At 41.5% G+C, this 26,321-nt stretch overlaps 2 protein-coding genes across 2 annotated transcripts; one reads left to right on the plus strand and one right to left on the minus strand.

Annotated features, from left to right (window-relative positions):
• The first annotated feature begins 1,332 nt into the window (after positions 1-1,332).
• On the plus strand, positions 1,333-16,285 carry mex3a (mex-3 RNA binding family member A). The gene is made up of 2 exons (XM_044358262.1): positions 1,333-1,810; positions 5,213-16,285. The coding sequence occupies exons 1-2, from the start codon at positions 1,390-1,392 to the stop codon at positions 6,358-6,360; spliced, it is 1,569 nt and encodes a 522-aa protein (XP_044214197.1). The 5' UTR covers positions 1,333-1,389; the 3' UTR covers positions 6,361-16,285.
• On the minus strand, positions 14,665-25,135 carry rab11al (RAB11a, member RAS oncogene family, like). The gene is made up of 5 exons (XM_044358263.1): positions 24,771-25,135; positions 21,370-21,565; positions 20,340-20,533; positions 18,273-18,353; positions 14,665-16,570 (listed from the first exon to the last, which is right to left on the minus strand). Exons 1-5 carry the CDS (start codon positions 24,808-24,810, stop codon positions 16,431-16,433), a joined length of 651 nt encoding a protein of 216 aa, XP_044214198.1. The 5' UTR covers positions 24,811-25,135; the 3' UTR covers positions 14,665-16,430.
• Between the last annotated feature and the right edge of the window lie 1,186 nt (positions 25,136-26,321).

The following is a 26,321-nucleotide window of genomic DNA, read 5'->3' on the forward strand; positions in this document are numbered from 1 at the left end:
GCTGTGAGGCAAAATCTACTCCAGGTCCAACATTTCCTCAAAACCTTATTTATAGCGGTGACCCAAGTGTAATTATAATTTATAACACTGAAATAAAATAACTATATCATATGATAAATATATTCATATATTATTACTGGTCTTATTTATTAATTGTAGATAAATATACATTTGAAGGTTTTAATGACAATAAATGCAACTTACAAGTACTTTCATATACCTGTTTGAAACAATGAAAATCTAATCAAAAATGAAAAAAGTCAGACCACATGTGTTGTCTGTGTAATATAATAATTATTAATAGTATTATTGTAACTGCAGTTTGAGTCTTTGTGTTATACTACAACCATGCTGTCAGGCGTGGCTTCTGTCGAGGACATCTTGGGGAGTCTGTACGCGAAACGAACGGCGCGGTTCTTTGTTCACCGGGGCTGCTGCACCCTTCTTCTTCTTTTTTTTTTTAACGGGAAATGTGCAAGGGCTTTTCTGATGGTTCACCCGCTGCATAGGGTCTGCAACGCCTGTCTGACAACTCCCTTTCTCTTCTCCTCCTCGTATAGGCTACAGCCCCCACCTCCCCCCCCACCCCAGACACCCTCTCTCCCTCCTATACATAACATCCTCATGCGCAACGGCGCCGGAGACAACAACGCGGTGACCTGCCGCAAAGCACGGCTACATAGAGGTGGGCGGACCCCCCCAAAAATGTCACAAACTCCTTTACTCTCAAAATTCATGTCAGATAGTCCACATTGCTCCCAAAATACACGGGAGCTGCTCGGTTTTTCTACTAAAGATAAAGTTGACATCATCTTTTCAGCAGCACCACTAGATGACCATGTGCGCACTGCACTTGCACCTTTTGATACACAACTGTTTACATCCTGGATGGCCATTCTTACATAAGTCGCCGAAATGCGGTTTTCAGGCTACGCTGCAGCTCTAGAGCTGCGAGCGAGACTGCGTTAACGGATACGAGCGCGGTGCAGGAGGTGAACGGTGAGGCATTTTTTCTTCTTTTCTATAGGTGACGGGAGGTAGCTCGATGTGAGATGCCACAGGCTTGGGAACCTGAGACGGAATGGTACAACGGGAGGGCGGCTCGTTTTGTCTCGGCGAGGAGGGGAGCTGTGTAAACCAGACTGGGTGGAGCAACACATCGCCCAGCCCCATCTATCGTGCAGACGGCCTTGTGTCCCGTTTGCCCAGAGCTCGGGGAGAGACTACTGTACTGAAAGTCTGGCGGATAGAGAGAGAGGGGGCCGGTCTATGGGAGGGACTAGCGCAAAGGGGGGAATTGGAAGGAGGAGGGGGCGAGGAGGAGGCGGCACGGGTGCTGTTTCTCCAGTCTCTTTCCCTGTCTTTGTCTCACACACTCTTTTGTTAGCCATGCCTAGCCTGCTGGTTCTAGCAGGGATCATGGAGAAAAATGGGGGCTACGGCGGGGATCTGGCCGGCTCCGGCTTCGGAAGCGAAGGTCTCCTTGTGCCGCCCGATGAGGAGGAAGACGACTCCCGTGCCCTCAGGGTCGCGCTGGGCCAGTTATCTCTGCTGGGGCTCGGGGAAGGCGAGGACGGCGGCGGAGCCCCAACAACAGGAGTACAGGACCGGAGTAACAATAACAACAACCACCACAACCACACGAATAGCATCGGAGGTGGCGGGGACACGGCGATTCTGCAAGGGAAAAGCAAGTTGTGCGCCCTGTATGAGAGCTCCTCAAGTGAGACCAAAGGACGAGGCTGCAACATAACAGAATGCGTCCCAGTGCCCAGCTCTGAACATGTGGCCGAAATAGTGGGGAGACAAGGTAAACCGCTGGCTTGCAAATTATTTCCCTCCAAACTTATGCTTTTATCCCACTAACAGTGCTGCATTATCCCCGCCGTGGTTTCCTGTGTGCTTTGTTTTTTGTTCTCTAACTGTTACCTGGTGTTATTTGACAAAGAAAAGGGAGTGGTGTGTGTGTGCTCGCGTGTTTTTTTTGTACTCCCCCGAGACATCAGCCTCCCACTTTTTCTGCTACAATGTTGCAAGTTCTCGTGCACTCATCGTTACACCGATACATTGAAACAACTCGTTCGCCGCTTTGTGTTTATTTTGCTTTTGAGTGAATTTGCACAGAGGCATGAGAGAGAGAGAGAGAGAGAGAGAGAGAGAGGGAGAGAGAGAGAGAGAGAGAGAGAGAGAGAGCCCCGTTCCCTCCTGGGCGAATTATTCTACATCCACGCCATCAATGTCAGCGCACAGACACACACTGGAGCAGGGAGAGCACTTGCTTCCTTTGTCGTCTGAGACGCGCCAGACTGTTCAAAAAGGCAACGTGCAGCTGGTGGAGAGAGGAATGTCTTTCACTTTGAATTCCTCACTAAGAAAAATAAGCAGATTTAGACATTTGGGCTTAATGGTGGTAGATGTTTAGCTTCTTCCCAAATTTATTCAGCTCGTTGTTTATGTTGCGCACTGCCCCAGTGACACAATTGGACAATAGAGCGAGGGAGCGTGGTCCCCTTGTTGTTTTTTTTTTTTTTTTTGTAAACGAGGGAGTTGGAAAGTTCAATTCCAGACACATTATAGATTCTGTCCTTATTTCTTACAGTTGGAGTTTTTTTTTTTAATTTAACAAAGACCTGAAGTTGAATGACAGCAGCTGTCAAACAAAGGTGTGAAAGTGGGGGGGTGGGGTGGGGGGTGGGGGGTGTAAGGGGAGGGGCGCATTAAGACAGTGTTGCTGCTTTGCACACGGGATGGTCTTAAAGGGTGACTCAGCGAGAAGTTGCACCAGGAGGTGGGGATCCTTTTCTTAAAAACACAATATTCAGTTTGTTTGTGCTTATTTGCAACAAAGCTGCTTGTGAGGTGATTTTTCACTTTGTCCAATTTCCATATTTATGTTCAACGGAGCTGCAAAAGAGCTTCAACCGAAGTTGTTGTCCTTCTCTCTTCTGCTTGGTGATGGTGTTTATGTGGCTGCACCCATTGTTAACTGTTGTGATGAACCCATGGGTGAGAGGGGCAGGAAAAAAAAAAAAACAAAAAAAAAAAAACAAGGATGGGCAGTATAGCATCCAAAAGCTGAATGGGAGTCACGCCTTGGAGCTCAACACAAGGGGCTCCTCATGAGCCCCACTTCACTGCACACTCTCAATACCACATGGTTGTCTGAGTCAGGAGAGGGAGAAATAGGGGGGATGGACTGAGAGGGAAGTGCAGGAGTGCAGGGTGGGTGAGGTACCAACAGCAAATCCTAACTTATCTTACTAAACAAAAACAAACAGGTCTCGAATAATGTCACAGGGGGTTTCAGAGGAGTTGAGACGTCTTCTTTTACTTTCCCTCCTTGCTCCACTGCTGCGGTAATGTGGATTTAGTCTCTGCTGCTAAGTGCCCCTTGTCTCCCATTGCGGCTCCTGTTTTTTACTCTGAAGTGTAAGTTTTGAATTTTAATGGGGTAACCGAAGACAGCCAAAGGGTGGATCCAGTGAGCACAAGTGCAGCAAGAGGGCCCTTTTGCCTTGACCGAGAAGAAGTGCTGATTTGGGGGGATTTGAGATGAGCTGCTTTTGATTCAGGCCCTTCGTTAGCTGGCACTACATACACACCCCCTTCTTCTCAGGACCGTGCATCACAGCCCGCCTGGTGAATCCGGCAAAAACAGAGCATCCTGTTATGATGATGAAGAAGAGATAGATATGATTGTTTTCTTCTGTCAGGAGTCACAGGCGTTGATTCCCGAGGATGCTCTTGCACCTTCCTCTGGTGCTCTTCACATCAAGGGTGGCTTTGTTTTGAATCACAGGCACCTCTTACACCACAGTTTTAACAGTTGAAAATAAATTTGCCTCCAGTGACCTTAATTTCTGGTTGCGATTAATTAATCTTTGCCTATTTTGTTTACAGATAATTCTTTAATTGAGACATTAATTTGGACTGATTAAAAGGTTGAACGTAGTTCGAGACTAGGAATTTGTCAATTGCTCTGTGATCCTTTGTGGCATGGATCGGTTTATTAGCCTAATACCAGGCAATGGCCACAAAGGGTATTTTCAGATTTAGAGCATGAGCAATACTAAACCTTCAGAGCATCACTATCCCTCTGTCCGTGCCACTGGTTCCTGAGGAGTAAGTGTTCCTGAACTAAGTGGGCCTATTTTGTAGCATTAGGGAGACATTCGTCTTCAACTTAAAGTGTCTTTAAACCCCTATGATACCTGCTGCTTTGATTTTTAGATAGGTAATGCAATAGTGTGCTGTGTGATCTGAAGCAGCTGGAGACTGGTAAGATGAGCTCAGATTTGTTCACTGAATAAACGCCTGATGATTCTAGCTTGTCCAAAGAGACGCACTGGCCTCTTCAAGACATGGCCAAGACAAGAAAGGCATGTTGGACCAGTCGATATCAAAAGTGAAAGTAATAATGAGGACACTGGCTGAATATCTGAATGAAAACTGACCTGATTAATGGTCTTCATGGGTGTAAAATAAACAGAATTGCTGCCTTTTCTTACCACGTTCCCTTTGGCCTCAAATGCACCTGGCAATCCTCCTAAATAATTACTGATTTAGTGTATATCCTGTTCTGTCCCATTACAATGTCAGGTAATTTGTCATGAAATAACATTAACCTGCACTCTCTCACATTAAGACTCTGCCTTAAAAGCACTTAATAGAGTAAACTATTACACACTGATCAAAAACAGGGCAGACGTAGAGCAATAAATGGCTGAAAAACGAAGCATATGTGGTATGTCTGTATTGTCTCGTAAGTTCAAGGAGAGGTCACGTAGTGATTGCTCACCAACATACTGCAAATGTATAGCATCTACTGTAGATCTTCAGCCCTCCACAGCACTCATATCTGCTCTGGCCAATACCTCTGCATGATCCATGTGTCTCTTAGTCAGTTGTGTATCTAATTTAGAGCTAATAAATAAGTACGCTAATGCTTAAGTGCTTGGAACATCATAAATCATAGTAATACTTCTGTGTATCCTTTTACAAGCAAAAACCTGCGAGTTAAAATGATCATAAACAGTGAATAAATCTAAATTTACACTGAATAGAGGAGAGTTGTAGATTTCTAACAGCTTAGGTTGATAAAGTGTGCTCTCACTTGTAACCTTTTTAACTTTTTTAATCTGTGAACCGCAAAATTGACATGTTATGTATCATACTGACTTATTTTAAAATGCATGTTGGTGTCTTTCTGCAGGTTGCAAGATCAAAGCCCTGCGGGCCAAGACCAACACCTACATCAAAACCCCTGTTAGAGGAGAGGAGCCAGTGTTCTTAATCACTGGCCGGAAGGAGGATGTTGCACTGGCCCGCCGTGAAATCATCTCTGCTGCTGAGCACTTCTCCATGCTCCGGGCATCCCGCAACAAGCTGGGAGTGTCCTTTAGCGGCTCCCCGCCAACACCTTTGCCAGGTCAGACCACCATTCAGGTGAGAGTGCCATACCGTGTTGTGGGGCTGGTAGTGGGGCCTAAAGGCTCTACCATCAAACGCATCCAGCAGCAAACCTGTACCTACATTGTCACTCCCAGTCGAGACCGCGACCCTGTCTTTGAAATCACAGGGTCACCGAGCAACGCCGAGCGGGCCCGCGAGGAGATCGAAGCACACATCGCCTTCCGAACAGGAGGCCTGCATGACCACAATAATGAGAATGACTGTCTGGGGCCGAATGGTGGAAGCAGCCCAGCAGGCAGCAGCGGTGGTCTGGAGAGCCGGCTACAGCAGGTGTGGGGGCTGCAGGGGGGCCAACGCAAGCCCCTCACCAGCAGCTACCGCCAGAACTTCTCAGATGCCATGGTTGGAGGGGGAGGAGGAAACGAGGGAGGGGGAATCTACAACAAGGGCAACTTCTCCAGCTCCGGAGAGAAGCCTTGCTCTTATTTTGGATCTGAGGGTACCCAGAGCTGGGGTGATCCTGACTACCCCAAACAGGTGGCCTTCTACGCCCAGCAGCGTTCCAAGAGCTTTGGAGGCCTCCCACTCCCTCTGACCAGACTCTCCCCAGGCTTACCTGAACCCTGCGGAGGTGGAAGCACCAACAACTCTTCAGTCACCAGCATTGTGCCCGTAGCCGGCTCACCTCATGCCCAGGCCCGCCGCGCCCACAGTGAGCCCACCTCGGCCGGTGAGGGGTTCCCAGGCCGTCTGCCAGTGCCGGACTCGCCACCGGCCACTGTGCGGGACTGCATGACCTGCTTTGAGAGCAAAGTTACGGCTGCCTTGGTGCCCTGTGGCCATAACCTCTTCTGCATGGAGTGTGCCATCCGAATCTGTGAGCTCAACCACCCGGAGTGCCCAGTGTGCCACACCCAGGTCACACAGGCCATCCGAATATTCTCTTAAGGAACCACATCAGTTTTTATCATTAGTTTTGTCAGTGTTTGTTCAATAATTATTTACTGTTATTATGATTATTATTATAATACACAAGTACTTTTTTGTTTTTCAGAAAATTTAAAAACAATCAAGCAGATATTTTAGAAGGCACTGCTTGCTTTACTAAAAAGTATAAGAAATATTTTTAAGTTTTTCTTTTATATATATATGCATATATATTTTATAAAAGTTTTGTTTATAAGAGAAGTATAGTACCTTGCATTTTCAGTTTTTTGACTGCTGCTGTTTTTCATTCATGAATCACAGTGTAGGCAGAGGTAGACGGTAATGTGAACATTTTATTATTCAAATTTTTTATTTTACCATGAAGTGGGTTTATATGGAAGGAAGAAGATGATTGTTGAGGTACCCAATCTGCACCTGACTAACCTAGAAAGTCAATGTTATTAGAAGGATCAAATAAAAAATTTCATTGCACCGCACCATACAATCATCTTGGGTCTAAAATAGGATTGTCAATCATACCTAGAAAATTTGGGAGCTGATTTTGAAGGTGAATTAAGACATTTCAGTTTTACTGTGATTGTAGTTTGATATAATTGGTCCAAAACAGATATTAATTTTTAGCAAAGAGAAAATGTGGATAGATTGGTTCCAGTCAAACCCTTGTAATCTATACAAGAAAACACAAAAAACAGCCACTCGTTTCACTCTTATACCTTATATTCTTATAAACCACATTAATGCTAAAAAGGACATTACATCATTTATTTATAGTAATTGGTTAAAATCGTATTGGTACCGTTATTCACAGAGCTAGATTAAAGTTGTATAAAGTACATTTTCTTTCCAGTAGCCATTGATTACACCTTGGTCACTGCAGTTTGTTGAAAAGATTCAGTAATGCTTGCTCCTCGTGGCACTTGAAAAGCATGTGGTTCCTCGGTTGGCTTAAAGCACTGATTTAATTTGTGAGGCCGAAAGCCTTGGAATGCATCCAGTTGGCTAGTTCTCGATATCTGTCTCCCCGATGGACTTGTTTCAAAGCCACCTTAACCGCGCTTTATTGTCTTGTGTGGTTGTTTGGCCACAGTCGCTGAACGATATAGGACAAAACAAGAGCTTCGGTCGACAAGCATTTCTCTGAGGTGTGCACTGTAAATAAGGAGGAGAATTAGCGTTGTGGACAGAAGCCGAGTAAAACTGTAAAAAAAACGTTTCCTGAATCAGCAGCAGACGAACAATTAAAATAGTTGACACTGTAAAATACAGAGTCCCAAAAATCAGTCATCCTAACTCACGTCTCCAATACTAACAGCGTTCTGTTTTGAGCTCCGAGGGGCCTGCTGTCTTCTCTGTAATTAGCAAAGCTGTACAGGAGCAGGTGTTTCATGGTACACTGTGGCTGTGACCCCAAGTTGGAGGTCTCGCCTAGCCCCCTTTCTTTCTCTCTCTTTTCTTTGGGAGTGGCTTTTATGTCTCCCCCTGCTTACAGTTCGATCGTTTGCTTTCGAAGGCCTCTCTGAGAGGGGCGTATTGTCTGGGCCCGGTAGCGGCGTGGGCTGCGGAGTGCTCGGACACGGCCTGGATATACTCATTGATAATTAGGCAAATGGGTTGGTCCAGGTGCGGACCGTGTGGGGGACTCTGGAGCCGTGTGAGGGGTAAAGACAGGGTCCTGCGGCGAGCCCCTTACTGCCCCGCCCCACTGTTACAAGCACAGAGGGGGCTGGATGGTCTGGATGCAGCTGGGCGAACAGAACCCCCTCCTTCCACTCCCTCTTGCCCTTTCCTCCCCCCCCTTTCCTCTCCTTTTTCTGCTGCTCTGAGCTATCCCTACTGGGGAGAGGGGGCCTCTTTTGTCCCAAAACACACATACACATACACACACACACACACACACGCAAAATTTGAAAGACACTAGCCGAATTTGGCAGCGCCTGTGAAATGAGGGGAGGCTTAGGAGCTAAATAAATTATCTACAGTTATCAGGAGATGCACTAGTTACCTATTTTCAACGTTATGCCACACAATTTGCCGTATACCCTTTCCAGATAATGAAAAAATGAGCACGTTTACATACAAAGAAAGATTGTGTGATCTTATCACATGAGGTGCAGCGTTAACCCCCCACCCCCCACCCCACCCCACCCCCCTCCTCCTCCTCCTCCTCCACTCCCCAACTGCACCGCCCTGATATTTGGACGGGGGTTCTGTTTGTGTGACAGCGGCAGCGCAGATCGAAGTTTCTACAAAGCTCCCGCCCCTCTTTACCTCCCGACTCCCCCCCACCCCCTCACCCCCATGTCAGCTCTACTACTGTATGGGACATCCTGCAGCTGCCCCTTCACTATGGACACCCGGGCTTCAGCAAATGGCAGCCCCCCCCCCCACCCCCTTGCTTTGAGCTTCCAGAATGAAATCAGACAATTGTAATTGACAGGAAAGCAGAGGAAACGCCCCATTTAACCAGCACTCATGCTGAATCAAATTACACACCCTCTGCGTCTGCCTTAGCCCCAGCCTGGGGATTTCAGAGGGCTAGAGGAGAGCGGATGGGGTAGGGATTAAAGCTGTTGAATGATAGGGGGGGATTCATTTTGGCTGTAGAAAGAAAGAAGCATGCTTCTAAAAAAAAAAAAAAAATAAAAAAATCTACCAATCTTACTGATCATTCAAGGCTTGCCGCAAGTTTTGAGTCGTTGTCACATGTGGGCCAGTAGAGATGACAGGGAACACCAGTGATTCAGCAGGCCTCTCTTGTGTTGTATTGGAGAACAATTAAACTCAGCTTCTGTCTCGGAAAAACAATTGACTGATTACAAATTGTGTCTTCAAGGACACAAAAGCTCCTCCTTTTTAAAAAAAAAAAAACCACACAAAAAAAAAATAACACGTACAAAAGCAGACCACTCACATTACACGTGGACTGCGAGGAAAGCACTGTACTCGCAAAAAAAAGTACCCTAAATTCTATCAGATGTAGAAGAATAGTTATCATTTTATGGATGGAGAAATTGCACAGTGGTTTGGCCTAAGCTTTCAACGTGAAATTCAAGGCAGTTTTTAAACACTGCTCTTTGAACTTAGTATTTTTGTTGTTTTAATTTACTGCCTTAATATTTTTTATTAACATAACTGCCATTACTCTTGGCATACAAGGTAGCAACTTTGGCCTTTGATAGTACCGCCCCCTTACAACAACTTTTTAAAGAACTTATTTTTGGAGTAAAGAATGTGAATCAAATTGCTCGGGTGGGGAGTAGAGGGATTCAGGAAATTAGGCTCATCAAACACTTAACTTAAAATGTAGAGTAAAGCACCTTATTACAAAAACATGCGCATTTGAATAATACCAAACCGACCACTGATGGTGAAATATATTTCATAGAATCTGAAAAGACATGCACATAAGGATTCCCTATCATTTTTTTGTATTATGGTGGTTCTTGTTATTCTTAATACTAGTACTAGTGGTGATTTGGGAGACCTCTCGTCCATTTAGTCAATGCTGATGACTTGATTTGAGTTTTGCACTGGTTTAATGTAGAGAGGGCTTATTGGAGATTCTCCCTGTTTAGACGCTGTATAAGTTAATGAGTATTGTACTTTATGGGGAAAGCACTCTGAGCATCTATGTAAATACAGTATGTGTATCAGTTACGGACATCCAGACAAAGGCCCGCTTAAAGTGAGGTTTTGATTATTTTTACAGACTCAAAGTGTCATTGTCAATGTTTTAGCATATGGAATTCAAAATGTTTCTGAGTTTTAGGGAGAGTAAATCTTTTATATATGCGTCCCATCATCCTTTTGACTATAATAGTATATTAGATAGATTCATACATTTAAGAAATATTATTTAAACTGATTAACTTAGTATTTCATCCAAATATATAGATAAAAAAATTAACCAGACACTACTATAAACTGTAATAATGAATATCCTTTATGAAGCCGCTACTGTATAAATCCAGTCTCAAATAAAAACTCCAATGAATTGTATGTGTAATAACCTAACCCCTAATGAATAAATCAGTTTCTATGTATATTAGGATGAAAAAGCAATAATAGGACTATACTGGGACAATAAACAGAGGAGCCTGCTTAGTCAGTTCTTTAAATAATATTCTATTCAGAAATTGACCTTGATTATTAGGATAATACCATTTCTGTCTCATATCTGCTCACAATTCATTATGGATTCACGCCAGTGTAGAAACAGAGATAATTAATTAGTAACAGTTTCAGGATAAGTAAATGTTCTTGTTGTGTTCATCAGGGTCTTAGTCATTTGATTGCTTTTTTTTTTTTTTTTTTTTTATGTTGAATATCAATCAGATGGCTGGGTGGGTCAAGACAAACTTGAGGATTCCTTCTCTTGAGTAGCACTGAAATGATGAAACTGCAATTTCTGTGATTTTTAGAGGAAATCTCGCTGTAGAAGCGAACGCTCGAGTGTAAACAAAGCCAAAACGTAAGCACCGAGGTCTTTCCTGTTTGTCATAAAAAAAAAAAAAAAGCAGGAGCTGGTGACTTTACTGATGATAGACTGATGTCTTGAAGGCTTTGGTGATGTACACACAGAGTGTAAGACAACATGATATGATGTACTGTACCAGTCACTCTCTTAATGCAGTCATGTTGTCCATGTGAAGAGCTCTGATTCTTTACAGGTGTCTTACTTATAGCATATCTTTAAGATGAGTTGTGTTTACATATTGATAAGAAGTTTCTGATTTCATGGCTCTCTTTGATTACTTGTGTTCCACCAACTTTTCATCTGTATTATTTTTTTTTTGAGAGAAAAAGGTCAAACGTAGCCAAAGAACAAAAATACAAGGAGAGGACATGAGCTAACTTGTCACTTGAGTTAACTTATTTTAGCATTAAAAAATGGTTTAGAGTTTATTGAATCAGGATTATTAAGAAATAATCTCATAGCTAGAATTACTCTGTTTACCCAAAAGTCTTAGAGGCCACTCAATCTTTATCTGTGAAGGCATATCATGTTTCAGTGTTGTAAGATTAGTTTAATACTGCAGAGGCGCCGGTAACAGACTTACTTCTCCCCAAAGAGACCAGCTTAAAGCACATCCTGGCACTAACATAGTCCTTTGAGTAGTTTTCTATTGTCCTGGTTAGATTGTTGAGGAGGGGAAAAAAAAAAAGTCTGGTCTTAATCTTTTTTTTTTGAAAAACCTGACCGATCAGGAGAAGTTGAGATAAAAAGGGACTGCCCAAGTAATCTTCAAAAAAAAAAAAAACTAGACCGGGAAAGAACCGTGTTGACAGCGACAAGCTAGTGAAAACGCAGACTGAATTCCTCATTTTTTTTTAAGATCCTCAGAGTAAACTGTAAGGGATTACCTTCGATTGTAAACAAGGTGACAGTAATAAGTGAACAAAACAACACTGTGGTTTTAGTTAATATCGTTTAGGGAGCCATTGACTGTATCCTTGAGTTTAACTGCATGTTAGTAAAAATATAGTACAGTAGTTAAGATTTATCCGAAAAAAAAAAGATCGCATTAAGAATTCATCAGCCTGATACCTGAAGTGTATAAAAAGCTTTAAGACCTTAAAGTGAACATCGGTTTAAAATCATATATTTACCGTGTAGTTTAACTAATTGATACATAAAGTTTAATTATGATTCTTAAGAATATGCTAAGGTGTAAGTTTCATTTGTCCAACTCACCCAGTATGAAATACTTTTTTAATTCAGTGGAGCTACAAAGGGGTGGGGTGACTCACAGTGACATTTGTTTAATTAATTTCTTGTTAGTATTATTTACAATATTGTATTAAGCTTACTATTATAGTAATGGTAGAAACTGTTGATGTTTTTCTTCTCTTGATATGAAAAGGTCTTTATGCATTTATGTAGAATCCCTTTTAAGGAGTGATAGGAAATCCTTATTTTCAATGGATGCACTTAAGCAATTGTACCAACCTGTCTAAATCACACATTGAGCAAGTAATGCATTGAATGTAAAAAGAAAAAAAAAGACCACTCAACTTAATGCACTCCTTACGCTTATTGTTTTGTCAATTTACAAGTGAGCTTTAAGTTTTTGTTTTTTGGGAAAGAATTTGCGAGTTTTTCAACGTAGACTATATTTGAGTTCTTCCACATACATTTATAGAAAGTTAACTTAAAATGAATAAAAAAAAAACATATTACAGTTTCTCAAATCTATTTTGCTAACATGGGTTATTATTTCATAGAAAGCAGAGGAAAAAAAAAAAGTCAGTATCTGGATGTTATTTATGAAAAGTTAAAAAAAAATGAAGCAACATATTTATGAGTAACCTCAAGACATTTTGTTTTTTAATTAAAATTACAAGAAGTTAATATATTTCTAAACACAGGGAGGTCAGTTTCTACTAATAAGTAAAATGAGAAAAGAAGTTTAGAAGTTTTATTTATGAAAGTTATGGATGCTCGTCTTTTCCATCTACTTCACGGTCGATGAAGTAAATGGAACAAGAGTTCCCCGTAGCTTAAATTTTAACTTCAGACATGCATTACATCAACATCAGTGCAGTCACAATGGAATAATTACAGAAAATAATATAATATTTTTTAGAATTTGGAGATATTTTAGTCACAGAGCATCAATTTTGTGCCTCAATTATATATTTTTCCTGCATCAGCATTCTTTGTGCAGTGCTGCTTGCTGTAACCCTTCCCCCCCCCTTTCAACTAACCCCATGTTACTGACTGAAACACATTACTCATTTCCTCTGTAATCTAAACTCGCTTTTACTTATCAAACGTATAAAACATGTTACGACTGCAACGCTTGGAATGAATGAGGCAGCTGCGGCCCTCTTGCAAATGGGGCCGCAAATAACTTGTACACACTTTCATTCATACATTTTCTACATCTACTACTCAGACAGTTTGTGATCGATAGCGACGGAGCATAATCAGCTTAAAGAAAGCCTTTTATGACAGACTTTCCCTAATGTGTTAATTAGGTGAAGTCTGTAAATTGAGCGAAGGCATCTAGGAGAGGACAACAGCGCACTGTGTAGTAGATCTATGTAACTAGATGCACACATATACACACAACAGATTCATTACCGTACTAGTTTGCATGTATGTTGTATGGTCACTTAGACAGGAGAAACAGTGCAAGTTCTGTGTTATCCTTTTAACATCAGCACGCTTGGGCTGTTTCTCCTCTGTAGATTTTCATAGTTGGAGTCTCTTTGGAAACTAGAAAGTTGACATGAGTTGGTTGCCAGGCAAAGAGACCATCGCAGTCCCCATTATCAAAGTCTGATTTTTTGTATTCTCAGTTACCTGTTAGTGATGAAAGAGTTTGCACCTCATATGAATTAACTTGAAGTTCTTAGTTTGTGTAAGAGTTGATACAGATATAAAAAAAAAACAACAAAAAAACTTGACAAAAACACTACAATGGCACATTTTCTGCTGCATGTAAAGGATGGGGACTTAAGTGGCGCTCGCTGGTGAAACTCACAACCTTCTCCAAAGAGGCCAATACAGTCTGACAGTCTGTCTTTGGTAGCGTTTCCAATTTTTCCAGCACAGTAGAGGTGTTTCATACCGGTCTAATAGTGGTCGTAGTGCATTAGTTTTTGGGCCAGCATCACCTGGCGTTAGTTTCTGGTTTCTCTGTGAACAGTGAAAGAGGGTTGCCAATGTGGCTCTCTGTGGCTGACCGTCAACTTTGATGGATGGAAAAAAAAAAAAAAAAAAAAGAAGTCTTTGAACTCTGTTACAGTGTGCCATGCCCCTACAAGGCATGTGATATTGCAGGTTTATTTCTTATAGCACATGTTTTTTTGTGAATTACATTTTTTGGAGACATTTTTATTATTATTATTGTATCTGCGCCATGTTAGTTCTGGTTCTTTGTTATTTTTCCAAGATTCAAGATGTATTGTAAATGTTTCTAATAAAAACAAAAATGAAATGATCTCCAATTGAAACTAATTGTGTTTTGTTGTTTGAAGGGGGAGTTTTAGAGGCTAAATCAATCCTTTTTTAATGTGATGATGATGATGACTATTCATATTTTAATCCCAGTGATCAGAGGAACAGTATCACTTTTCGGCACTGTGCAAATATCGTGTTATTAAATTACACTGGACATTGAAAATGAAACTGAATGAATATAATCGTGTCAATATTCTGTTATTAGCAATCATGGTACCTTAACTCATGATTCATTCAATTAATTATGCCCCTCTACCAGATTCACTAATGAAGAAGCCAGCTCCTTGCAGCCTTTTATTGTTTAAAAACATTTTAAAAAGACATAAGAGACAAACTATAACAAATGAGATTTATTTATACATATGCAGTCCAAATATACATATATTAGAATAAATGTTTAAAAAGCCCTAACCTATACCACCCAGTTTAAGACCTTTGAAGTCAACAGAAGTCAGTGTTGATGTGGAAACACATCAGCAGGACAAACACCATCTGTGTGCATAACCTTTGAATTTAATCAAGCCCCTCCTAACACTACCATCCTTTCTCCTTTTCCTCATCTATTAAACTATTAGATACTAACAACCCCGATCCTGGCTCCTGAATACAACCACCCCCCCCCCCCCCACCCTCCCTCCCCTCCCCACAGGAAATACAGACAAGTGAGAGTGAGGGCAGACCTCAGGGAGATCCCAGAAGGCAGAGTCCTGTTCCAGTTACATACAGTGTAGAGAGAGACAGAAAAGAGTAGGTGAGAAGGCAGTGGAGGATTTCACTTACAGTAAAACAAGCCATCTCGGGTACATCAGAGACCACAGGAGCAGGGCAGGGCTGAGTGCCCTCACTACCTCGTCCCCTGAAACATTATCCATCTATCCATCCATCTGAGCTAGCATGCAGCAGAAGCATAGGGTTTGTCCATGCATTTAAAACCAATTCCTTAATCTCTCCCATTACACCCGAAAGGGGTCAGGGGTGAAACGGTCATCGGCGGAGCCAGCACGGCTGTCCCGCTGGCAGTTAACCCATCCGCTAGTGATGCAGCTATCCCATCTCATTTAGAGTTAACACTGTGCAAAGCTTGCAAGAGCATGACTCATCCGTAGAGTACAAAGTGTGCACAGAGCAGGAAAGCCTTCCAAACAAAGATCAAAAGCAATCAAAAAGAAATTACATGTCACTGTTAGGGAGGGATGTTATTGCTCTGAATGGCCTGGTGGAACACAATTTGAACCAACCAACTTCAACAAAATTCCAGCATGTGCATTTAGGAAAAATGACTTGAAGCCCTTGCTCCTCCATTAGCGAGGGGTAGTTGCCCTTACAAGTTTCTTTACACTGAGATGATTGTGAGCCGAAGCAAAAGCATCAAAAAAAGCAAGAGAGAGCTCCCTTTGCTGTGAAGCAATCAGTGTGGAAAATTTCTACCGACCAGTGTTAAAATGCAAACCCTTTGACCAAACAAGACCTTAATATAGTGTTCAATAAATATTGTATTACTAACTACTTGACATTTTGGGGAAAACTGGAGTGACAACGGTGACGGAAAGGTTGCACTTCAGTCTTTTGGATGTGGATTTTTATTGCCCAATATCCTGGTAGTGGGAAACTGAGGGGAAGCATTTTACTGGCTTTTAAAATAGATCTTTCAGAAGGGAGGACAGGTTGCAAAGACAGATCATGATGAGAAACCAAAGGGGTCTTATAATGTGTTCAATTTTTCATTAGATTGTGAATCAGTTCTGATCGTGTAACTCTTTCATTTTTAAAAGCTCATCGAGCTCCAAGCAGAACTTTGTGCATCAGGTACAGTGCATCTCACCTGTTTTCTTCCCACTCTCACCACACCACCCCTGTCTGTTCATCTAAACTTTTTTTTTTTTTTTTTTTTTTTACTACCCTTCCTTCACTGATCCCTCTCTTCATACTGTTAATTCTTCTTCGCCAGACGATGTACAAATAAAGCTCAGTACAAGTGTCCTTGTGTTAAATGGTTCTCTCTACCTGTCTTTTCATTTCCCTGTCCGTCTGTCTGTCCCTCTTTGTCTATCTGGCTTTTTCTCCAATTTGTCTGGAGGTGAAGGAGGTCAGTGGTAAGGTCTCAGTTGGTCTGGCAGCAGAGACCCTTATTGGCTGAGTTTTGGGTGGGCTCGACCGTGATGGGCACTACATTGGAGGCTGGTGAGAAGTCTGAGTCGCTTCGTCCTGACATCTGCCTCTGTGACACGATGTCGTAGATAGCTGTGATGGAGAGAAGGGTGAAAACGGAATGAGTTATGTGTAGATGCCTATAAATCACGCCAACAGTGGGACATATTGTGATAAGGACAAACGGCATGGCAAAACTGAACAACAACTGTTCTATCCAGACTCCTGGCAGCAGTGTAGGATTCTTTCCATCCTAAGCTGGCATCGTTGTGTCATGTGGCACTACCGAGTCTCGTTTTAGGCATTCCCCAAAGCGATATGCAATAACTAATAGCATGTTGTACATTATGGGTCTGCGACGTGCTTCTGTGACCCTGCTTGCTCGTGCTGATAAGTAGAAAGTATGAACTAAAGCTTCAAACACACAAGTGAACTTCAGTGCTGTTTTTTTTAAATTGCAGTTTACCTGTCCTCAAACTCTACTTCTTCTCAACTTCAATCTTGAATCTCTGAATTCCAGTTACCTAAACTTTAGCTTAGATGCCGTTGGAGTGGTTAGTTGCTCAACTCAAGAGAGCAGGACTGATGCGAACACCTCTCTGTTGCCTACTGCCTCTTTAACTCTAAACTACAGCCAGATGTGGAACAAAACAGTCCTGAAATAAAAACTGCCTATTAAGCAAGAAGGTCTGAAGTTAAACAAGAGTCCTGGCTCTGACTGTGACACGACACGTCAGGTGGTTAAACCATGAGTCATTACTACAGACCCTACACATCATCATCAGCTGCTGTGCCTATACAGACAATAACCAAACAGGATGACTCTCTGACCTAAGATCTGTCTGCCGCTGATAAAGTCACATGCGACATCCTCTCTGCCCCGCTGGGTCTTAAGTTTAGTTCGTACTGGCCTGCTAACGCACTGCTAACTTCCTCTCTTCTCCTCCCTTAATGAGCTAATTAGCAACGTTAGCTCAATGGGGCTTGCTGGTTTGAAGTTTTTATGAATTAGAAATTACTGATAAAGCTGTAGTGTGGGCAGAATGGCTCAAGCGGTTCAAGTGGAGGCGTCAGGGAATTGAACATGGAGCAGAAGATGAATATAAACAGCAAGTGGCACATACTTGCAGACTGATAGCCCCTGGAGCAATTGAAGTGGAGGCACCACTCACTGTTCAATTTTCCCTTTAAGCACTCCAGGGGTTGAGTCAGTCACAACAATTGCTTTTTTTCTTCATGTTACCAAATCTCCAACATCAAATGCACTTGTTAGTGTGGCTTTATGTCTCCTGGGGAAACTGCTCACAGACATTTACTTGAGAAAACATATCTGTGAACCACTAACAAAATGTCTTTCTTAAGCAAACAGATGCGTCTGGTACAGTGGGTCAAAGTGGATTTGTGACCATAATGACCAGTGCTTTGTGGTTTGCTGGTGATTGGACCGTCTTCATAGCAGCTCTCAACAGGTTTGACTAGCTGAGTGGTCTTTCAGTGAGCCAATTACTCATGTTTTTGACCTTAAAAAAAAGACTGAGGTGGTTTCCTTGCCACAGCCTGCACATCACCTAGAGGTGACTGATTAGATGGATTTTGCTGCCATCTAGTGGCAGAGGACAGACGGTGTTACGTAAACCATTAAAGTCTGGATGGAAATGTAACACTTTCAGACAAATCGATTTATATATAAGGCATCATCATTAAGTAGCTTAGAGGCTTTAGACATCAGTGCCCTTCAGGATCAAACTTACTGTTATTCTAAGATTTGATACACAGAAAACAATGTGAAGCTCACCTGTGAGAATAGTTTGGAAAGCCAGCTCCACATTTGATGAGTCTAACGCTGATGTCTCCAGGAAAGACAAGCCATGTTTCTCTGTAAAGCACACATGCACATAATGTCACAACTTATTATAGGCCTGCATTATTTTTAACTTTCACAACTACACTGACTTTTGGTGTACTGTAATACTGTTGCAGCACTGCTCATCGGCTAGAGGAAGTCATTAACAATGCAAAGATTCAGTGTTTAACTCTTATTGCAAATATACACTCACTACAGGGTTCTCCCCGGAAATGTTTAAGAGATCTGAACAAGACTTAATAGACAAAGTTAAGAAAATAATGGTTCACAATCTGATGAAAACCTTTAAAAAGCAAAACTTATGGTCTACTGAGAGATACACATCCCATTTAAAACAATTACACTACTATATTACATACATAGATGCACTCAATTTTATTCAAATAGTCAATAATTCTTTACTCTATATATTAAAAAAAATAAAAACATGTTTAAAGTAGAGTAGAGATCACTGGCACAACTTCACCTACTTCCGAGGTGCATGGAGAAGGAAAAAAAGTCTGAAAAGGTCAAAACTCCAGTAACAGTTGTAGTATAAAGAACATCTTCATTGTGATTTTGTTGTACTTGGGTACATTGTCTATGGCACTGAACCCAAGTTCAATAAAGTCACAACAAATTAACAGTTACCAGAGTGAAAGATACTATTTTAACAAAAAGCTTACTCAATCTGACCAACAACCAAAAAAATACCCAGAGTATAAAAATGTGTGATATGGAACAAAGAGAAGCAAGTATCCCTTCATATTTGTGAAGACCAGCAAATGTTTGGTGCTTGTACTGGAATGATAAACATTGACATTATGAAATTATGAACAATGAATGAATAAATCTGTTGATTCACTGGATAATCAGTTACTTGTTTCTGCACTAGTGCTATATCTGTGTAATTTTCCCTTCTTTCTTTTTAATCTGTACATTGCAATTCCAAGTATAAAAGGGGATTATGAACAAAAATGAACTTTAGAAATAAATTATTACCATCATAGGTGAAAGTATAATTGTCACCCAGTGGCATAAAGGACTAAAGACTGGTGCTTTGTTTCTGTTGTGTTCTTTGGGGAAAACCCTTCATTTGTTGCACTGTCATAAACTTTGCATACACTTCTCCACCACATGGCATTTATGTAAATTAGGTATCATAAATTATGGTGTGTAGAAAAAGGTATAGATAGAAAAACAAATCGGTACAGATAAATAGCACTGACTTGTGAAATTGTTATTGATCTTCCAGCGAAAATGACTTTCTTTACGTTAATATGGATCAACAGGACTCGTGTATTTTACTCCCTTCTAGCCAATCCTATCAAGAGTCATTTACCAGTCAAAGCAGGTGCAACACTGAATCGGACGAAAGCCAACTCAAGGTCAAGAGTAAACACATGGCCCGACCAATCTAAAATAATAAGTGTCAAAAGGTTGACAATGTCATACTTGCGTGGAATACGAGGCTGCCTTTAAAAATAAGAAATCTGTTCTGAGACAGAGCCCTGAAATTCTCAAAGGGCCGAGATAAGTGGAAGTTTAATTAATTCAAATCGAGCCCTTTTGACCTAGTGGCATTCTTTCTGGAGAGCTTCTTACATGTACTCAAACAACATTCGAGCCAAGGACATATGTCGTTTGACGGGCGCATTTACGTAAAGTGCCTTACAGTATCACAGTGCAAACATTTCTAACATTTCTTCCAGTGGGAGGAGGTGCTAAAAGGAGTACAAACTAAACAGTATGAAGTAAACTGAAAGTAAACTTATGACACAAGCATATGCATTAATTAAATTCACTGTCAGCAACACACATGATAATATGTTGGAAAGTACTTTAGGCGTCGTAACGACCTAATTAAAGCAGCTAGGGGTCAGTCTATCTATGCTCATTATCGCAGCTTTAACCTGACGATCGGCTAATGAGGCAGAGTTTTAGAATCTCACAGGCCAATACAGGCTACATACTGTATGTGCTTACACATCCCACACAATGCCATTACAGTGACAATACCTGCAAAGGCTTTAGCCTCATCTGTGGGTACCGCCCTTAGGTGGCGCAGATCGCTTTTGTTGCCCACTAACATGATGACTATGTTGCTGTCTGCATGGTCCTGCAGCTCCTTCAGCCAGCGTTCAGCATTTTCATACGTCAGGTGCTTGGCGATGTCATAAACCAAGAGAGCTCCGACTGCTCCACGATAGTACCTGGAAAACATAGAAGGGGTGGAACAGAATATGAATTGCAGCGGAGGACTTTCTCTTGTCATAGCCTGTTGATTTCAGGAATCTTTGCGAGTGCGTCATGAGGGCTCAGCCAGCTTTCAATTGCAGGAGTGTCCGATTAACAACAACAACAGTAGAACAAAACGGAGATCATGAGCAAGAAATTAAAACAGTTAAGCTAAAACAACTGCAGGCAAAGCTCGTAAAACAAGTGAGCATTCACTGACGTTGTTTATTGCAACGTAAGACTGGCTGCGCTCGCCGCCTGCTGCTGCTTCCTCAACGCCTGTGGGGGTTTGATACAGATACATGCCACCGCCTCGGGGTTGGCTGCTGCTTCAAGGTAGACAACACATCCAAGATAGTGACAAATGTTGGGAGGGGAACTTGACCGAGAAATGAGGAGGAAACAGTGATTAACAAAACACTTCCTGCCCCAAAGCAAAAAGGCTCATTTTGTGGCTTTAATCACCTCCTATTATCTCCTTCTGGTTATTTTAGGAATGATAAAGTGGTCCAATATGTTGATTTCTAAAATGAATTCATCACAAATAAGATCGGCACGCTGTTTCAAGTTTCTACTGGATGGAAGGTAACGCCTACAACCCCACACACTCACAACGCAGCCAAACTTCTGAACTGTTGTTACTGCAAATACATGAGGAAGCAAAAAGAGGCTCTTTTAAGTTCCTGTGCTTTGTGTGAATCTCTATCAATAACATGCTCGTTTCAAACAGTGCATGTGGATCTGTGAGGAATGTCTGCATTTCAGTGTAATTGTGCTTCCACAAGGTCTTCAAATAACGGGCTGTACTCACGCAGAAGTGATAGCTCGGTATCGCTCCTGTCCGGCTGTGTCCCAGATCTGAGCCTTGATGGTCTTGCCTTCTACCTGGATGCTGCGCGTGGCAAACTCCACCCCGATGGTGCTCTTGCTCTCCAGGTTGAACTCATTACGGGTGAAGCGGGACAGCAGGTTGCTCTTCCCTACGCCTGAATCTCCGATCAGCACCACTGTAGCAAAAAAAAAAAAAAAAAAAAAAAAGAAAGAACAGAGAAAGAGGAACAATTATCAATAGCACTTTCACAGTGTATGGTGAATTCTACTTGCAAACAAATCGGTACAACACAATATAATTTTTGAGAATTTAAAATGCATATGGAGAATTGACTATACATAATTACTGTATAATTTGATGGCTGTGTTTGAGCGGCACAGCATACTTTATGGCTGCAGCTGTGAGGGCAAACACATGGTAGACCTTTGATGAAACAGTCCATCAATTCACAAATAAGTTACACTGAACAACATGGGTTGAATTCTTTCATTAAAATTTGATTTTCATTTCTATTAAGACAGCCTGCCTCGCCAAATAATGACGTACACTTGTGGCTCCCGGCCAAGGTAAAGCAGAAACTCAGGGGACTACCACCGAGTATACAAAATATTAGAACCACCTGCTCTTTCCAGGAAATATATGCAGACTGAGCGCATGAATCCAAATGAAGCCAGTGATCCGCTCCGCTGCAGATTTCACCCACCACCTCACGTACTTCAGCCATGACAGTGTTTGACTGAAGGGCAGTAAATCACTTAAGGAAAAGTTTTTTTAATCATGGAAAGAACTGAGACACTGATTATATCGCATGTATGCAAAAATCAATTTGTATGAATAAGTTATCCTCCTGTTTTAAAGGCTGTAATTAATCAAAGTGTTTTGACTAACCCAAGTCTCACTATGACTTGTAAATGACGATATTTTCATTTTACGGTGAGCTATTTCTTTAAAGCTCAGTGTTGGATCATGGCGACAGAAACAAAGGCTTTAAATCTGTGTTTCCTCCTCTACCGGGTTTTCTCTTAAAATGTACAGAAGCAGGCATTACTGGTTGTCAGAAAAAAAAAACTACTTCCACAATTGTCAGGTGAGTCAGCCTGTCAAAAGGAACCTACCACACCAACTGCACACCACCCTGCTATTAGGAAATAGGAACTTGTTGTGGAATGTTGAAACGGCGTTAACAAATCGACCACGCTCACATTTAAGCAATGCTGCTCATTCTACAGGGAAACTGTGTGTGTGTGTTCAAGTTTGTCAGTGTAAGTATGGTGTAACAGACACAGGTACTAACCCGTCCACGTTAAGGGCCGGCTCAGGCAAACAAACAGAGGTCTTATTTCCCTATAAGCCTTATTTAGACTTTTTAATTCACACAAAACAGAGGCGCTCTCTAGAGACTACCCATCCCAACAATGTCCACGCCAAAGAGGTAACATTCGCCGTTTTATCCTGCACAAAAGATCTTGGGCGGAGGACAAAAATCATTATGCAACCATTTTCAGGTCTGTTGCCATCAGACAGGTAATATGATGGCTGCATTACACACCCATTCACTAACCTATTGTTGGGTTTGCATTCTTCAGCTCAAAAGACATGACACTTCTCTATTATATTAAACAAACCCTGCATCCAATGATGTAGCCAAGCCTATGAATGAAGAATGAATCTAATAAGTCTACAGTATCTGTCTGGTCAGTGAGATTAAATTAAATCCCCTGAATTCCTTCAAATGGAATAAAAGCTCACCGTCATATGACCAATCTCATCATTTCTATGTATGTGAAATTAAAGTTGGCTAATGTATAAAACTGGTTAATATAAAAGAGATAACTTTTAGTACAGCAGGATAATTATTTTCTCATTAGAACTGATTTTATTGCATCAAAATGCATCAAAGACAATCAAAAAGCTGAGGTGTTAAAATGTTTTTCATGTTTTGGAATGACTAAAAATCTAAAAATATATATCATATAATATCTGTAAGAAGCCGATGGCTTTAATTTACTCTATCAGGTAGTGAAACGTGCTTTCTGTCCAGAAAGAAAGACATGAATTTGAGGCAGCTAGAATAAAATTGAAAAGTTTTGAGGCTGACAATGAGCAAATACACAGACAGAGGTATGGATTCAGTAGGACAACAGGATGACTTCCTGTGCTGATGTCTCCATCGGTAGGGACAGGTCTATGTGACTCACTAAGAGCTCATGCAACTTGACTCATGCTATCTAACTGTGAGGGACAAAAGGAGGTTGAAGGAACAAAGGAGATCCATAGCAATAATTTCCTGGTTTAAGCAAGAGCCTGAATGGCAGCCAATACCTTATCAGTATCCTTGCAATACTGCACATGATTCAGATAAATTAGCTATTTGACCATCACGTCATCATGTCATTTTATCTGAGAGGGAGTGAGCAAATCTCATCCTCTCTATGCGCCGGGACAGAGCTTCTCTGTGGCCACACACACACACTTCATGCAGGTATTTCCAGTTTGACAACACATGCTTGTTTAGGGTTCTATATTTGAACTGACTACGGGCACTTAATTTCCCCTTGCTTTTGTCAAGGTACAACTATGAACTACAGGTTGTACCAGAAGATAGCCATATGGGAACAATCACTCTCCCCCCCAATTACAGTACATTTGGTACCAAATGACACATTGTGAGATAATGTTTCTGCATATTATGCTGACTGTTAAAATATCTGATCACGAGACAAACTTGATGATCTTTAAATGAGGCTATAAACTTTTTGAACTGTTGTTTAGAGCATAATAACTTTTTTTTTTTAAATTTAAGTAGTTAAGTTCAAGTGGTGTAATCATTTGAACAAGTGTTCACAAAAAAATGGTTTTGTCCAACACCTGTATGTACTTTCAGACTACAAACACGGGTAGTTTCTAGTTGACCATGAACTCCTCAGGTGTAAAACTAATGGACCAAACTCTTCTTTTTCTTTTCTCAACAGGTCTGGATGAAAACTGTTTTGATTTGTCGTCATACCAGAGCTTATGACCCCTTGTTGACCGACGCCGCATCCCAACATGATTGCATCATCGGCCTGCAAGATAATGACTCCACAGCAGATGCTGCTTAACGTGAAACACAAGAGTCCGTATTTAAGCTGCTTGCTAATGTTGCAATCATATGGCTGAACAGCTTTAACGGCAGGTCGTTACTTATGTCTCAACTAACAGCACTCTAAAGTCACAGCTCAGAGCAGGTGCCTTTGTCTCCTGGTCTGATAAACGTCGTCCTGTACCGTGTTGTTAGGTCAACACTTGAGACAACTCGGCATCAAATGACGCTCGCTCACAGGTGAAGCGCTGGTGTCGAAATTGAGCTAACTAGCTCTCAAGGTAAAACAGCGACTCACCTTTAAAAAGATAGTCATATTCGTCTTCTCTGTTGGTCATAGTTTCTCCTCTTCTGCCTATTTACGTTACTCGAAGTCGAACAAACTTCTGGTGGTATTCAGCTACTTCGAGACCGACCGGCCACCGTTCACGACTTTAGCCTCACACAGGAAAGACAGTGAAAAATCGCACTAAAACGACAGCAACGCTGAGTCACTGACACGATGAACGAATATGATACTGATATGGTTTTCAGGCACACAAAAAAAATCAAGCAGCAACTACCAGCTAGCTATACAAAGTTTCCCCTCGTCTTCCTCACCCTCTGTCACTTGCCATTACAGAGGCTGCGACGTAACGTCAATTCTTTTGTCCCGCCCCTTGTTCGCTCCTAATGGTCAATAGCAGATCGACACCTGTCACTAGCGGTGACGTGATTGGTCCGCTGTGCTGCCGTTCATGATTTGGCCCCTGGTTGTTTAACTTGCATGACGTCAGCCTCTCCAAGCCTCAACAGGTAATATCGAGTCTCAGGTTAGTTAGCAGCAATGGCGCCCAGCTGGCAAACAATGGTATCACAAATATGTCTCTGCAACACATGTCACTGCAGCCTAAACAGTGCAAATACTGTGTAATATAAAACAGCAGGAGGACAAAAGAAGCCTTACTGACTATTTTAACTCTAATGTTCTTTTTGGGGGTCCATGGAGACCTTGGACCCTCTTGAACAGCCCCCCAAAAACATACTAATCAACTTGATGCTGTGGGACTTTGTTGCTTATTGGCCTATCTACATGATTTTGAACTAATGACATGTTTTAAAAGTAATCTACAAAAAACAGCTGTTATGTTTGGGGTCTCATGATAATCCAGCTGTAAAACTGGATATTTTCACATGCTAAAAATCACTGGGTTGATATTTGACCCAGTTTGGGTCACACCAATACAACACTGGGTTAACTTTACCCAATAGAAATCTATTCTTTTGACCCAGTGTTACACGTAACAAGCTTAAGCTAAAAACTATAACAAATTTATTGTGTCTTGTACAAAACGATGCACATTCAAAAGACACACAAGTTATTAACAATCAATAACAAACCATGGCATGTAAATTTTAAAAGAATAGATTATAACAGCCTTTAGTTTGGGTAAATAACCCAACAGTAAAATAAAAATAACATTAAAACTGGGTCAAAACAACCCCTTGTGGCTTTCTGGGTCACATTAACCTAGTATTGTGTACATGCTATATGTGCTAGTATGATCGTTGAAAATTCAAAAAGGGAAGCAGGGTTTGTCAGTCTACTCAATGGTAAAACAGTGGTCCCTTTATGTAAAAAGTTGGGAACCACAGTACATGTATCTGTGATTGATGTTGATAGTACTTTTTACACAGAACTGCCCCTCCCAAATCCCAAGAAAGTGTGTACACATACCACCTTCTTACCCTTCTACATACTGGGATTTTTAAAGGTCAAAAGAGAAGAAAAATACACATTTGAAGGGGGAAAAAATGTTGATTTTGCTATTATTATCATTATTATCTGTGGGACTCGAAACAATAAGGG

This window comes from Thunnus albacares, chromosome 8 (genome assembly GCF_914725855.1).
Source record: "Thunnus albacares chromosome 8, fThuAlb1.1, whole genome shotgun sequence".
NCBI classification, from domain to species: Eukaryota; Metazoa; Chordata; class Actinopteri; order Scombriformes; family Scombridae; genus Thunnus; species Thunnus albacares.

Bases quoted from the DNA above. Each gene is read 5' to 3' on its own strand.
- mex3a (XM_044358262.1), top strand. From the start codon at position 1,390: ATGCCTAGCCTGCTGGTTCTAGCAGGGATCATGGAGAAAAATGGGGGC. The intron at 1,811-5,212 runs GTAAACCGCTGG...GTCTTTCTGCAG, and splicing joins CGAAATAGTGGGGAGACAAG to GTTGCAAGATCAAAGCCCTG.
- rab11al (XM_044358263.1), bottom strand. From the start codon at position 24,810: ATGACCAACAGAGAAGACGAATATGACTATCTTTTTAAAG. The intron at 20,534-21,369 runs GTGAGTACAGCC...TATGTTTTCCAG, and splicing joins TACCGAGCTATCACTTCTGC to GTACTATCGTGGAGCAGTCG. The intron at 18,354-20,339 runs GTATTGTCACTG...TGTGCTTTACAG, and splicing joins TGAGGCTAAAGCCTTTGCAG to AGAAACATGGCTTGTCTTTC.